The sequence below is a fragment of the Lissotriton vulgaris genome, chromosome 7 (genome assembly GCF_964263255.1).
Source record: "Lissotriton vulgaris chromosome 7, aLisVul1.2, whole genome shotgun sequence".
NCBI classification, from domain to species: Eukaryota; Metazoa; Chordata; class Amphibia; order Caudata; family Salamandridae; genus Lissotriton; species Lissotriton vulgaris.
Window position 1 is genome coordinate 185701024 of NC_141695.1, and position 14159 is coordinate 185715182.

The following is a 14159-nucleotide window of genomic DNA, read 5'->3' on the forward strand; positions in this document are numbered from 1 at the left end:
AGTGTTTCTGGATGTTTCAGACTAAAGCTGGCGTCAGCATGAGACCACTACCATCTCGTAGCTCCGTCGTGGCCATTCCACGAGCAATCATGGCAGCCGCTCCCCACCAGAAGCCTGCGGGAGTCGGAGGCCCCCAAGACTTTTGTAGAATCTTCACGGCTGAGGGGACGCTTTTCGAGAATGGAACCCAAGCCCTAGCAGACAAGCGTCCGAGTTCCAAGGTGTCCCAGGGCCATTTTAGTGGACCAGGCCCAAAACCGAAGAGCCGGCCGCCATTTTGAGAGTCCTGTGGCAGCCGCCTATCGCTGCACCGCAAGAGCGGGCGCATCTCAACTACATGGTGAGCGAGACGCTGTAGTCGCAAGAGCGGGCGGTAAACAGCTGAATGGCGGAAGAGGCACAGTGTAGCAAAAGCGGGCGGAATGGCAACTAAAACGATAAAGGGGCGCCCCACTACAGCTTGTCTTCAGGTCAAACGGATTGTGGGACAAGGTCCAGAATTGAAGAGTCATCAAAAGGCAAAAAGTTCCGCCGGACCCCGGGAGCCGGCCGCCTATGTCGGGGGCGATCTCAGGCTACACCAGTGCTATAAGACTTGGGGAGGGTGTCGGAGCCAAGCGTCTTCTCCGAGTCCATGGCCATCACACCGCCCCTCAGGGGCCTCCGTCAAGCTGTTTAGGAAGGTAACATATCACATTGTTTTCTAATGCAGTCAGGTCCACAAACGACACTCACTTACTTTGAGAATAGTGAAGCTGCAGTAGGTGGAAATAAGCTTCAGACAGTGTTACAAGCACTGCTCAGAACTCTTAACTATGGCACCCAACATCCAGAACTTATGCTATTTGAGAATGGTAGTGACATCGAAGCATCTCAGGGACCAAAACCATTAACGTACTTTCACGTATGAAAATCTTACTTGGGGAGGGGGCAGGAGCGAAGCGCCCCCTCCCAGTCAGCGCCACCACACCGTATGTTGAAAATCTGAAGCCATCTTTCTACAAAGTCAACCAAACTTGGATTGAAAAATCTAGAAAAATGTACAAACTGAAAACCAGTTTTGGTCTGCATAGCATCAGTAACAACGCTTGAGTCAGCTTTGTGTCAAGTCGCCATTTTGATTCAACAAAGCAAAGGCATTGAAAAAGGCTGAAATTCAGAACTCTAAACTATGGCACCCAACATCCAGGAGCTTGCTATCCGGATCTTGGAGCCTTGTGCTGTTTTCGATCTATTCACACATCGGTCCACTACTGACATCATCTTATAAACCAACGTTATGTAAATAGTTTTTTAATAAAATGTTTTACCCTGTTTATTTGCTGGTGTGTTGTCTATATTTTTAATATTTGCATAGGGTTTGTCGTTATTTTGTGCGGGATGGGTGATGGAGCCGAGCTGTCTTGCAGCCCTCATGGTGTGGAGCTCAGTTCATCTCACTATTTTCGTATTTCTCAAGAAGGGTTGTTCCTAATATTTCTATTTTAGCGAGGTCAAAAAGAGATCCAATTAGTGGCCTACTGATTTTGCTCGATTACTTTTATTTTTTTACACGATTTTTCACTATCTGCAAAGACTAAACAGAGTATTGCGACTTTGTGCTTGTTTGTAAATAGAGAATGATCCAAAGAGAACCAATTCTAAAACAGTAAATGCTTGGACAACAATCAATCAAATGGAGAGACAAGGAGGCACGACGGATTACAACGGGGGTAAAGGCCTGCGTTAACTACCCTTCAGTATCTGCAAAGAGAGAGTACTACTAAGGCAAAAGAGGGGAGGGGGGGGGGGTGCAGCGTTCAAAGCACATCAGCGTGCATAAATACGAAAATGTTTTTATCTATCACGTACTTGACATTTTAAAGCTTTTCATATTTGCTATTAAAAAACCAATGAAATTCACAGAAAAAACCATAGGTTATAGTGGATATATAGTTAGGAATTTGCATTTACAAAACCTTGAAAATTCAATGAAAAAACCATAGGTTATAGGCCATATATAGTTAGGAATTAGCATTTACAAAACCTTATTTTACTCGCATAAAACCATTGAAATTCCATATATAGTTAGAAGCGCTAACTATATATCGCGCACCCGCAATCCACTGCTGATGATGTCACATATTACATCATTCATGACATGGTCAGTGACATCACTGATGACATCACTGATGACATCTCAAATGACATCACTGATGACAACTCAAATGATATCAATGATGACATCTCAAATGACATCACTGATGACATCACTGATGACAACTCAAATGACATCACTGATGACATCTCATTTGTCATCACTGATCACATCACTCATGTGATAATACAATGAACCTCTTCAGACTCTAATATAACCTTACATACACTCAGTATAAACAGACACTCACAGACTGTCACTCATCCATGGAGTTACTCACACACCTAGTCAGTCATGCAAAGAATCAATCACACCTCCATTTCCTCAACTATACAGTTATACACATCTTACTTATTCAAACATATAATAACACATATTTACTCTCTTATATAATCCCTGATACAAGCTCACAGTGATCGATACAGCCACTCACACATTCACTGGCTCTTATGTTCAGTTATTTATATATCTCAACTCTCACATGTATTGTGTTTTACATACGTACTTACTTGCACATGTAGCAATGAGAAATCCATTCACTCACCAACACACCCATGCACAGTCAACCGCCCATATAGCTGTTTCCACATGCACTCTTGAACTCATACTCCTAGTGAATCAACTGCTTACACATCTATGCACAGAGTCACGCACCTCCCAGCCACCCACACACACACTCAGCCTCCCATTCAAATACTTGGGCAACCAATCAATAACCCATATGGCCACTCTTATAGCTACTGATCAACACATGCAGCAGCTTACACAACAACAAACATACTGATGCACGAATTAAGACAGTTTAGTCACTAACCCATGTACTCAGTGAGACACATTTAATCACTCACTCATACAGTCAGTCATGCACCTACTAAATTCTTCATCCAGACACTTATACATCCACTCATTCTTCAATATGTAAGACATATTTTAACTTTACAGAAACATACAGTCACTGGATGTTGTGATCAGTGATGTCATCAGTGATGTCACTGACCATGTCATGAATGATGTAATATGTGACATCATCAGCAGTGGATTGCGGGTGCGCGATATATAGTTAGCGCTTCTAACTATATATGGAATTTCAATGGTTTTATGCGAGTAAAATAAGGTTTTGTAAATGCTAATTCCTAACTATATATGGCCTATAACCTATGTTTTTTTCATTGAATATATATATATATATATATATATATATATATATATATATATATATATATATATATATATATATATATATATATATATATACATATATATATATGAGCTGGATGTATGGGTACTTACACAGGTTCTAGAGACAGGCTGTTACTCGTGTCATAAAATACAGATAACTTGTTCTTCACGTTTTTCAGCTGTGGATCCTCAAGCACCTTCTATCATGCCAATGATTGGAGGAGGACTGGCTGGTATCTTCGCTGTGGCTGGGATTTCCTTGTTGGGCTGGCTCTTTCTTCGAAGAGTCAGAAGGTGAGGTCCATTTCAAACCTCAAGCAAATGACTATCCAGACTGCTTTAGTGAAATCTTTAACCATGTGTGTTCTTACATTTATCAACCAAAGCTTTAAGCTTTACTCTAGAGAGCCTGTTTTTGCAATGAGTTGTAATGGAACCTCTTCCAATGTCCAGTAGAATGGTTCCATCAAAAGGCAATATAATTGTGGAATTTCCTTTGCCTTAGAGTTAGACTAGAGAAGAAAGATCCGGTTTTGGATTCTCCTCAAGATTTAGCATTTCCTCCACATATCTAAGGATATTCTGTTGCCACCTAACTGTAAATCAAGCTTGGAGTCTGCTATACATGAGGCAAGCTAATTTATTGACAATATTTTTACACAGGACAAAAAATGGCAATAATGGTATGGGCGATAAAGAGGAAATGGTGGATGATGACACCCTGATTTATAGCGAGATTCTCAAGCCTCCAAAGGTATGTGTTTTGTTATCAAATGCACTCTTTCTAAAATTTACAACACTTCATTATTAAAACATTGAAAAATAATTATGTAGGATTTATGATCGGAAGAGCAAATGTGAGGAGGAAGGAGACAGCACTCTGAAGTAACATGCTAGAGCCTAGATTTATCAACCAAAGGTATTGCACTGACTTACATCAAATGGAGAGAAAAAATTCACCATGTCTACTAACATATAGCTCATTTTTTCACCCTCCTGGTGCCTTGCGCCAATGTACACATTAATAGGCATGACAGTAACTTTAATTACACCTGTGTAATCAGAGTAATTTTGGATTAAACATTGACGTAGAATTAACGATGATAACATGATTCAGCCCGCTTGCATAAGTATTTTTGAGGAAAAATCCTAAGCACATTTAGCAAGCAAGAGCGGATGCTCACACAGTTGTTTATGTTCTGTTGCATTTGGCACCATTTTCTTAGTACAAAATGCATCATTTGATCTATTTTGGATGCATGAGTGCATTTTGTGATAAGAAACTAGCACTATATGCTGGGAGTACGTTGGGGATAATCCTAACCAAAGGGAACATTTCGCGAGTGTGAGTGACTGCTTGCACTGCTGTTCACTTTCTCTTGCATTTAGTGCTATTTCTCAGATACATTTTTTGCATTGCCTGATTTTGCTGGCTGTAGAACTGCACACTTTACCCCAGCTCACCAGCTGTAAAGTGCCTGTGCTCCCCCATTCAAGATGATGAAATTAGTATACCTCTTACTGGCATATGTAATTTACCTATAAGTCCCTAAGATATAGTGCACATAGTGTACCCAGTGCCTACAAATTAAACATCACCAGTGGAATACAGCACCAATTGTGCCGCAAACTTCAGAGGCAGACTGCAGTCCTTCCAAAAAACACCTTATCTGTAAAGGTTTTAAATGCAAATTTTACCCGTCAAAGTAACCTCTTTTAACCGGCCTACAACTTCCTTTTTAATATTAATCTCACCCCTATGTGAGCCCTACTCCCCATAAGGCACGGTGCATGGTTTTAATTTAATTTAATTTTTTTATGTCCTCATATCACCTCAAGTAAGCAGCCTCTTGATCTAAACTGCATCTTCTGTTTATGTCGAGGTCAACTTCAGTCAAATTCATGGACCAAAATACATTACTGGTGACTCCCTGACCAAAACTGATCAAGGGGTATAATCATTGGACATGATAGTCATCAGCAAATTTCAGACAAATTCCAAAATGCCTCATCATCTACCTCATTCTTACTCTTATTACTCGTATTGTCAAGTTCCCTGAAATACCTCACTGACTTTCACCAGTCATACCAAGTTGGGGGTGAGGGTTGACATCCCTTTTTGCATACCTCCTCATTTCTAGGAGAATCAAGTAAAATATCACCTTACTTTGTGATTTTGAAGGACGTACGCGGCACCCTACCAAACATAATCAAGGAGGGTTTACCTTCCCATTCTTTACTAAGATGTCTGAAATTGTCTTACCCACACTTGGCCAAAAACCTTCCAAGGTTGGACAGCTAGCAAACAAATGAACATCATCCACCTCCCTGACTCCACACCACCTACAGCCTGAATCCTCATCTCCTCTTACCTTGGCCAGCTTCAGTGGGGTCCAGTAAGCTCTGTGTAGGGTGAAGAAGTGGTTTCTCATTATTGCAGGTGATTTAATCACAGAGTAAAAAATTCTCATTCTTCCAACTCCACGCCTGGCAAGTATCAATCTCAGACAAAGTGAAGAGCTTCTTGCTTTCCTCTGCAGCATTCATGAGAAACTGATACCAACATGATACCTCCTTCTTTCTTTCCTTGAGTTCCTGGAGATCCTTTTCCACCGAGTTTGACTCAATCTCAGTCCACCCGTGAGTTCTTTCAAACCAAGCACTCAGCTGATAAAACTTAAACCTAGAAAGTGTCTGTGGTATCATAGTGACTTTATTGTGTCTGTGTCAAATCACTGAAGGTGCTGTTGGTGAAAGAATTTGTTAACTGATGATGTTGTTCTACTACATGATATTCAGATAACCTCTGATGGGTGGTCATAGAAAAACAAATTAAAAGGAGGATGTATTGGAATCTAAAAGATGAACTGTCTATTTGTGATGAACTTCTTTAGAGGGGTACAAAGCTAGTACCGCCCAGGGTGCTCAGGTAGAAACTTGTGCTGTTAGAGCACTAAGGCCATCAGGTAATTTCCAAAATGAAAGAGAGGGTTAGGTGGTACTTTTGTTGGCTGTGTATTGACACACAAGTAGAAAGAGCCATGAGGGAGTTTGAGGAATGTTGCACCAGCCACACAGTGTGCAAGACCAGAATTCGATGCATGGTCATGAGAGAAACTCCAATGAGGGCCTGGCAAGAGATCTCTTTGGATATGTTAGGACCCGTGGCATGTAGGTTCCGCTAGTACTATGTCCATGTTTTGATGGATATGTTTTCTAGGAGGTCAGAGATTTGTATCACACAAAACATTGAAACCTCCAAAGTTGTTGCCTTTCCTGATGATGTTTTTTGCAGGTAATGGCTTCTTGAATGCATTTAATAGAAAACGGGGTTGAGCTAGTCTCAAAGGAAATGAGGGATTTTTGTCATCACTTGGAATCAAACCCAAGAAATTTGCTCTCTATCATCCCAAAACTGACATTAAGATAGAGAGGTTTAACAGGGTGTTAAAAGAGTCCATTCAGATAGCCAGGTCACAGAACAAGGTTTGGCTGGGTGTGATTGTGCAGAGAGTGAAGCTTTATAGATGTACACCTCATTCAACCACTAAAAGAATACCTTTCAAGTTGTTCAGCTGTTGTGTCCTAGTTGGATGAATCGTAACAATGTTGTTATTTCTGCAGGTGATAGAGAGTGGGAAGGAGCTCAAAACCTGAAAGTAATGAAAAGAAAAATGTATTATTTTGATGTTAGACATGCTACCTCAATAACTAAGGTGAAGGGAGGGGATACAGTGAAGGTTAAATATCCCCAAAAATGTGGCATCACATAGTTTTCCTCACCATACAAGGTTGTCAAGCTGTTTTGTAATGCAGTTCAACTGCAGGACAACCGTATGTGGAATCTAAGCAGGATTGCTGCCACTTCTTCCAGTTCCTCTGGTCACTGCATTCCTGAACGGGACAATATGCTTTGCCCTGATCTAAAGAGAAGTAAAAGAGTGGTGGTGCGTCCTAGTTTTATGAAGGATTGTGTTTGGATATGTATATTGAACAACTTTTCTGTATATATTCCTTTTATGTCTATGTTTAGTATTGGCGGAATGGGGAATCATAGTGACTTTATTGTGTTGGCAACCCTTAGTGTAAGGCTTAGTTTGTAAAGACCCTGAATGTGGAATGTAGAACCCTATTCTGAGATGATTTCTAAGATTAGAATGTCAATATGTGAGTTATCAGTTGGTAGCCTTTTTGGATGGAACATCTCTCTGTGTACCTCTGTAATAAATTAACTATTGTGGTACACCTACTGCCACCACCGGTGTTTCTTCCCTACAGTAACCTATTAGTCAGTACCCTACAACATCTGCCCAGTGCATTGCATGTAAAAGTAGGACATGTAGAAGTTTAATGTTAAACTTATCTTTACAGTGAGAAAGCTATTTCCACTGTAGTACGGTTGGCATATCCGTAGCAAAGCATTGGGATGCCATATTAAAACTAAATGATCTTACATTTTCCTAGGAAACAGCTACCAAGTTGATTCATGAGCCTTTTAAAATATTTATGACAACCCAATTCATTGTTAAAGTCATATTTGTAATTATATTTAAGTATGGGTTCTTTTTAGAAACACATCTGTTTCCCCCCGAAAGCCTCTAGAAGCCCATTGGCATGAGCTTCCATTTGTCACCCAGGAACAGAATAGCCCCTTTGATAAGGTGTGAACTTGTTCACTGAGCTGTTTCAAAGGCTTTAGATGTGTGAATGTGTTCTGTTCCTCTGGCATGCTGACCATCTGGGCTGTGCACTGGAGCTTACTTAACTTCAAAGAGGCCTGCTATCTCACAAGCAGATGTTGCTAACATCTGGGCCTGCCCAAGTCTGGCATCTGGCCCAGTGAGAGAGGAGCTAACCCCAGAACAAGTTTAGTGTGACAATAGAGGATGGGTTGCCCATTTCCTTGGCCACACCTTTTGGTTGGGCACGTGATCTCTGCACAACAGTAGGAAGGTTCTGCCATATTGGTTTTAGGCCAATATTGGCATTGTTTACTGTAGCACATTCAGGAAGTGCTCCAATAGTGGGTATGGTTGCCCCTGGTAGCTTTTACTGTATTAGTTAAGGAGTGGGCCAGGAGTCCCCCCACAGCCTGGTTCCAGCCATAAATAAAGGTGGCACTCACAGAAACCTCCTCAGAATACTCTCTGGACCTGTGGCAGAACGGAACTGGACTGGATTTGCTGTCTGTTATGTGAGAAGAGCCTGAAGACCCGACCTGCTCCCCTACACCCATGATAAAGAAGTGGACTTCTAGGGTCATAAACCTGATGTCATGTTCCAGCTACAGAGACGCAACAAAGCTACAAGTGTCCTTTCCTGAAATTTTCCAGCTGACCAGCTCCAATTGGACCTTCGATGGATGCTGCTGTCCCTAACGTAATGGACTGTTGGCTGGTGTCATATTGCAGTGGTTTTGCCAAATCCTGACAAATTAGACCCTGTTTAACTCCAAAAAGTATCTGGACTGTCAGAGACCTTCTCTGGGAGAGGAATTGAAACATTTTATGCTCAGAGCTTTCCCCTCAAAAATCAGTAGCTTCACGGGGCCTCATCCAATGGCTTTCTTATGACATGGAGCCCCATTCATCCACAGACTCCTGTGTAGCCCTGCTGAGAATTTTTAACTTCCATTACAGAAGTAAAACTTCTAACTGGGTCAAAACAGGTTTTTCGTTAGATAACTTTATTTTGGTCACAGTGGACCATAAAAGTGCATAATAGAATACATACATTACAAATATTAAAATACTAAATATGTGCTCCACTTAAAATAGAATAATATATATTTACACATTTAGGATAATAGCTCAATACAGAAAAATAAGACCTGATTAAACATTAAATTCATTATCGAACAGATGGATTATGGTTAAAACAGAATATTGCAAAAACTACCGTAGATTGGGGGTCCAAGGGAACAAGTTTAAAGACCACGAAGTGAAAATTCCCCTATAAACTTCATAAACACATAAGTCACCTTGAGTCTTGTCTAGAGCATTAGTATAACCATTGATGCTGAGTGGTAGCCTCCTCTCAAAAACTAACAGTGACAATCAATAAGGGGAATCATCCCTTAAGGAATAGAACCCTCACTCACCCAAGGGTGACATGCTTCATCATATGGGTCCTCCTTACCAGTACAGAAAACCTAGTCAGCACTGGGAGCTGCAACTTCACGTTATTAAAGAAGGAGCTCAGAGATGTTTTATTTTAAGATGGAAGGATGGATACTAATTCCCATATGTGAGGATGATGGGTGTCATGAGGTTGCAGCGCCGTGTGAAAAAATATATATGACAAGGTGAGGTTAAAACTGTCTAGAGTAGATGCACTAATATTCAATTTATTTTGGTGCTCTACCTGGCAGAGTTAAAACATAGAGCAACACAGTGGTATGGATTTATAACCACTGTCACATTGAGGTCAACATGTTTCAGCCATCTGATCAGATCCCTGTATCGTTGGCTTTCTTCAGGACCAGTTATAATAGTATTGCTGCTGCTACAATTGTGAAGTAATAAAATTATATACAAAACCAGTATTCCTGTGTCTTCTTTATCAGGTAATACACAAGGTATCCCCGAGGCGCACTCTATGGGGACAGAGGTACCGACGGATAGTGCGGGGCCTCCTTCCTGAGCAGCCAGCCAGGTTGAGGTGAGGCAGGGCTATCCTACTTTGAAGGATACCTTGTGTATTACCTGATAAAGAAGACACAGGAATACTGGTTTTGAATATAATTTTTATTACTTCACAATTGTAGCAGCAGCAATACTATTATAACTGGTCCTGAAGAAAGCCAACTGCTCGTTCCACAGATCCACATTCTTACCTACCAGCAGAACCTCCATTTTCCCAGCATTTAGCTGTAGACAGTTGGCAGCCATCCAATCAGCTACCGCAGTCATACCATCTTTAAATCTGGAGGCAGAGGGGGGGAACCGTCCGCCAAGGTAATCATCAGCTGCGTATCGTCGTCATAGGTGACCAACGTGAGGTCCCACAGCTTGGCGACCGCGGCTAGTGGCTGGACGTATAAGTTGAAGAGCAGTGGACTCAAGGCCGAGCCCTGAGGCACCTCCTGATCAATAGTATGGATCTGGGAGGAAAAAGGGGGAACCGAGACTCGGAAAGATCTGTTGGCCAGGAAGGAGCGAAGCCAGTCCAAGTCTGAGCCCTCTATCCCTGCCTCCTCAAGCCTTCGGAGTAGAATGACATGGGACACCGTATCAAAGGCGGCGTTGAGATCTAACAAAAGCAGCGCCGCACTTTGACCCTTGTCCATAAGAAATCGCAGGTGCTCAGTAGTGGCCAAAAGGGCAGTTTCCGTGCTATGGCCGGGACACAACACATTCTGAGAAGGGTCCAGGATGTTATGGAAGTACACATACTGAGTAAGCACATTTTTGACATGTGCTTCCGTGATTTTGGCTACCCAAGAAAGGAGGGATATAGGCCGGAAACTCTCTGGTTTTGTGGGCTCCAGATTAGGTTTTTTCAGGATGGGAGAAACCCAAGCTTGCTTCCAAGAAACAGGAACGGTCCCAGATGACAAGGACAAGTTAATTATTTTGTGGAGAGGTTCCCTAAAGAAGGAAAGGGATTCCTTAAATTGTGAAGGCTGCAGGGGGTCAAAAGGGGAGCCCGACCTAATGTTACCACTTAGCCGGGTAAATTCAGCCTCAGAAAGGGACGGAATAGATGCCAGATAGACCTTAGTTCCCCAGCTAGGCCTCACAAAGACCGGAGAGGTAATAAGATCAGGAAAGGAAAGATAGATGGTACGCACTTTGTTGACAAAAAAGGTCACCAAGTCATCGCAGTGATGCGTGGATGATACAGGCGTATCCATTTTCCTGGTCCTAAGATCTTTAAGAATTTTAAAGGTACATTTGGTGGGAAGGGGACTTGAGCTAATCTCCATGGCGTAGTGGGCAGCACGTGCTTTACAGATTGCTCCATGATAATTGGCGGAGTCTTTTGGGGCCCAGATCGTATCTTACGCCGATGACACCCAGCTCCTCTTTTTCGTGTAAGAAAGGAGGGGATTTTGATGGAGAGAGTATCCGGGATTGCCTTGGGGCTGTTTTTAAATGGTTCCAGCTGAACAGCCTCAAGTGCAACTCAGATAAATCTGAGGTACTCTTCTTCGGCTGTCCATCGGATCCGGATTGGCAGACATGGTGGCCTGCTAATAGGTTCCCTCCGTCTTGTTCGTCCCAGCTGGCTTAAAACTTGGGGATCAAGATGGACAAGGGTCTGACGTTAAGATCTCAGATCCTTGGTCTAACGAGAACATGTTTTGGCCTCCTCAAGATGCTCCAGAAGTTCTTGCCTCTACTTTTGGAGGAGCACAGAAAGATGACAATGCAGGCCATGAGTGGCTCAAGACTGGATTATTCCAACGTCGTTTATTTGGGCCTGCCGGAATACCTATTGCAGCGGCTGCAAGTCGTCCAGAACTCGGCCGCGAGGGCCATTTACGGCCTAAATAGGCGAGCCAGTGCTGCTGGCCTTCTGCAGTCGCTCCATTGGCTGCCTATCCGGAAGCGGATAGCTTTCAAGGCCTTGACCTTGGCCTACAAGGCTCTTCATGCGGTGGGAGCAAAGTATCTCCAGAGGAGACTTGCCTTTTACCGCCCGGCTCGATCTTTAAGATCTGAATCTCTGTTTCTTGCGGTGGTTCCGCGGGTAAAAAAGGCTCGCATCGGAGGCCGCTCCTTTAGCCTGCTGGCGCCACAGCTGTGGAATACTCTGCCCTTGGCGTTGCGTGGCGCCACTAGTTTGCTTACCTTTAGAAAGGGCCTTAAAACCTGGCTTTTTGCCATTTAGCCTACCTACCCTGTTTTTCTGTTTCCTTGATCTGTTTTTATATTACTGTGTGCTATATAAAACAACATACAACATACCATAACATAACATAACATAATGTTTGATTTTCGTCTGGTAGTACCTTTTTTTATCAGGAGCATAATCTTTCCTTCAGTCACATTCTGCCTGTTTGCACGCTTTCCTCAGGATGGTTAAGGAATCGTTATACCAAGGGCTGGTGGTAGAAATACTCCCTTTTGTCCATTTAGCTGGAATTAGGGTATCTAGACCTCGCAGGATCCAGTCACAGAACAGATTGTAATCTAATCCATTATCTGGAGGATTGGCGCTGAGAAAATGGTGAAAATCATCCAGCTTCAATTTATGCCAGGGGCGCTTAAAAACCGATCTTGGAGTCCCAGAATTGGAGCACTCCAAGAGCGGGATGGACCATTTGACCAGGAAGTGGTCAGTCCAGCCCATGGGAATAGGCGGTTCCATAATTACCGATTGAAGATTGGAAAATAGAGGGTCTAGCAGGTGCCCCGCCGAGTGCGTGGATCCGGAAACTAGTTGGTCCAGCTGGAGAGCAGCTAGATCTGAAATAAAACTGCAAATGGCATTGTTCTGATTGAGATCCAGATGGAGATTAAGATCTCCACAGATACTAAAGTTTGCTGAACCGGCAGCCAGCACGCTAACAATGTCTGGGAGCGCTTCTTTAAACTTAGTAGCCGGACCAGGAGGACGATATACTAAGAGGCCTGATTAAGTACATTGTGGGCTAACTGACACCTGAAAATGCGCCGCTTCACATTCTGCAACGTTTACTTTGTTAAATAGGCAAGTGTACTGAGATTTGAAGACAGCCGTTAGGCCACCTCCCCTGGAGTCTCTATTAAGAGTGCACATGGAATATCCTGAAGGTAACGCCAGGTTCGATATCGCTTCCATGTCATCTTTTAGCCACGTTTCACACAAGAAAAATATATCCGGACGTTCATCTGAGATAAGATCATGTATTTCGGCATGGTGTTTTGCCAATGATCTAACATTAAGTTGTAAGAGTTTCAGCTGAGTCTTGGGCTTCATAAGATGAACGTAGTTAGGCAGGGCAGGGCCCGGGATAGAGAAAGTATCACAAACAGGGTAGTCCCACGGGGCATCCCCTAAATTCGGGGGATAAGCCAAACAGGAAGCAGAACCAATTTTAAGTGCCATAAGTTCGTCCTTACCATAACAAATAGGGCCGGACTGAAGTTGGCCAAGGGTCCTGGCGATAGGCGACGTACAGGCGCGGATGGGCGCAGACGGGCTTGCCTTAGGCGCGCCTTCGGCGCGCCCGCTGCGTTCGTCCGCTGTGCAACGCCCAGCACATTGGTAATGAAGGGTAGAAGTGGGATGGCAACTAGACCACTCCCCCCGTCTGCCGGAAGTGTGAAAACAGGCAGAGCAAGTGACAGGAAGAAACTCCCTCCACATCAAAAGAGCAAAGCTCGGGGTGGAACGGGGAGTATGAGGCAGATGCAAATAGTTAAAAAGGTAAGTGAAGTGAAACTTAAAACCAAAACACAGTGCAGGCACCTAAATCGTACCCCCTGTGGTTACAATACTACAACTAAATAGGTCTGATGCAAAGCAACACGGCACATAGATCGTACCCCCTGCAGTGAAAATGCTTTCACTAACTAGGTCTGAGGTAAAGCAGCGCGGCACGTAAATCGTACCCTCAAGCGTATGAGTTGGTCAATTGCTCCAGACACCTTCCCACTTGGAGTTGGTCGTGAATAGATGTTTATAAGTTTAGTTTGTCTATTTTCTGGAAGTGTTAGGAGGACACACTGCACGTCAAGAGAGCCAGTAGGGGTCTGTACTGCCTTAGCACCCAGGTGAGTACCCACCCAGATGCAAAGTCCCCCTGAGGGTCTGCCCCTGCCCTTCGTTGTTGCCGATATGCTGAAGGTGGAGTACCCTCTCCTCTGAATATCTCCTAACGCCCATGAGTCCTGAAATCGACAAACATCACTTT

The 14159-nt window shown here is 43.2% G+C and overlaps 1 protein-coding gene across 2 annotated transcripts in view; it reads left to right on the plus strand.

The window, feature by feature from the left end:
* Nucleotides 1-14159, plus strand: part of LOC147701152 (sialic acid-binding Ig-like lectin 16) — a 557018-nt gene that overhangs the window by 512101 nt on the left and 30758 nt on the right. For both annotated transcript variants that reach the window (XM_086929911.1, XM_086929912.1), the window contains 2 exons: nucleotides 3496-3610; nucleotides 3980-4070. In XM_086929911.1, the coding sequence (XP_086786037.1) occupies nucleotides 3496-3610; nucleotides 3980-4070 (206 nt within the window). The remainder of the gene's footprint in view (nucleotides 1-3495; nucleotides 3611-3979; nucleotides 4071-14159) is intronic.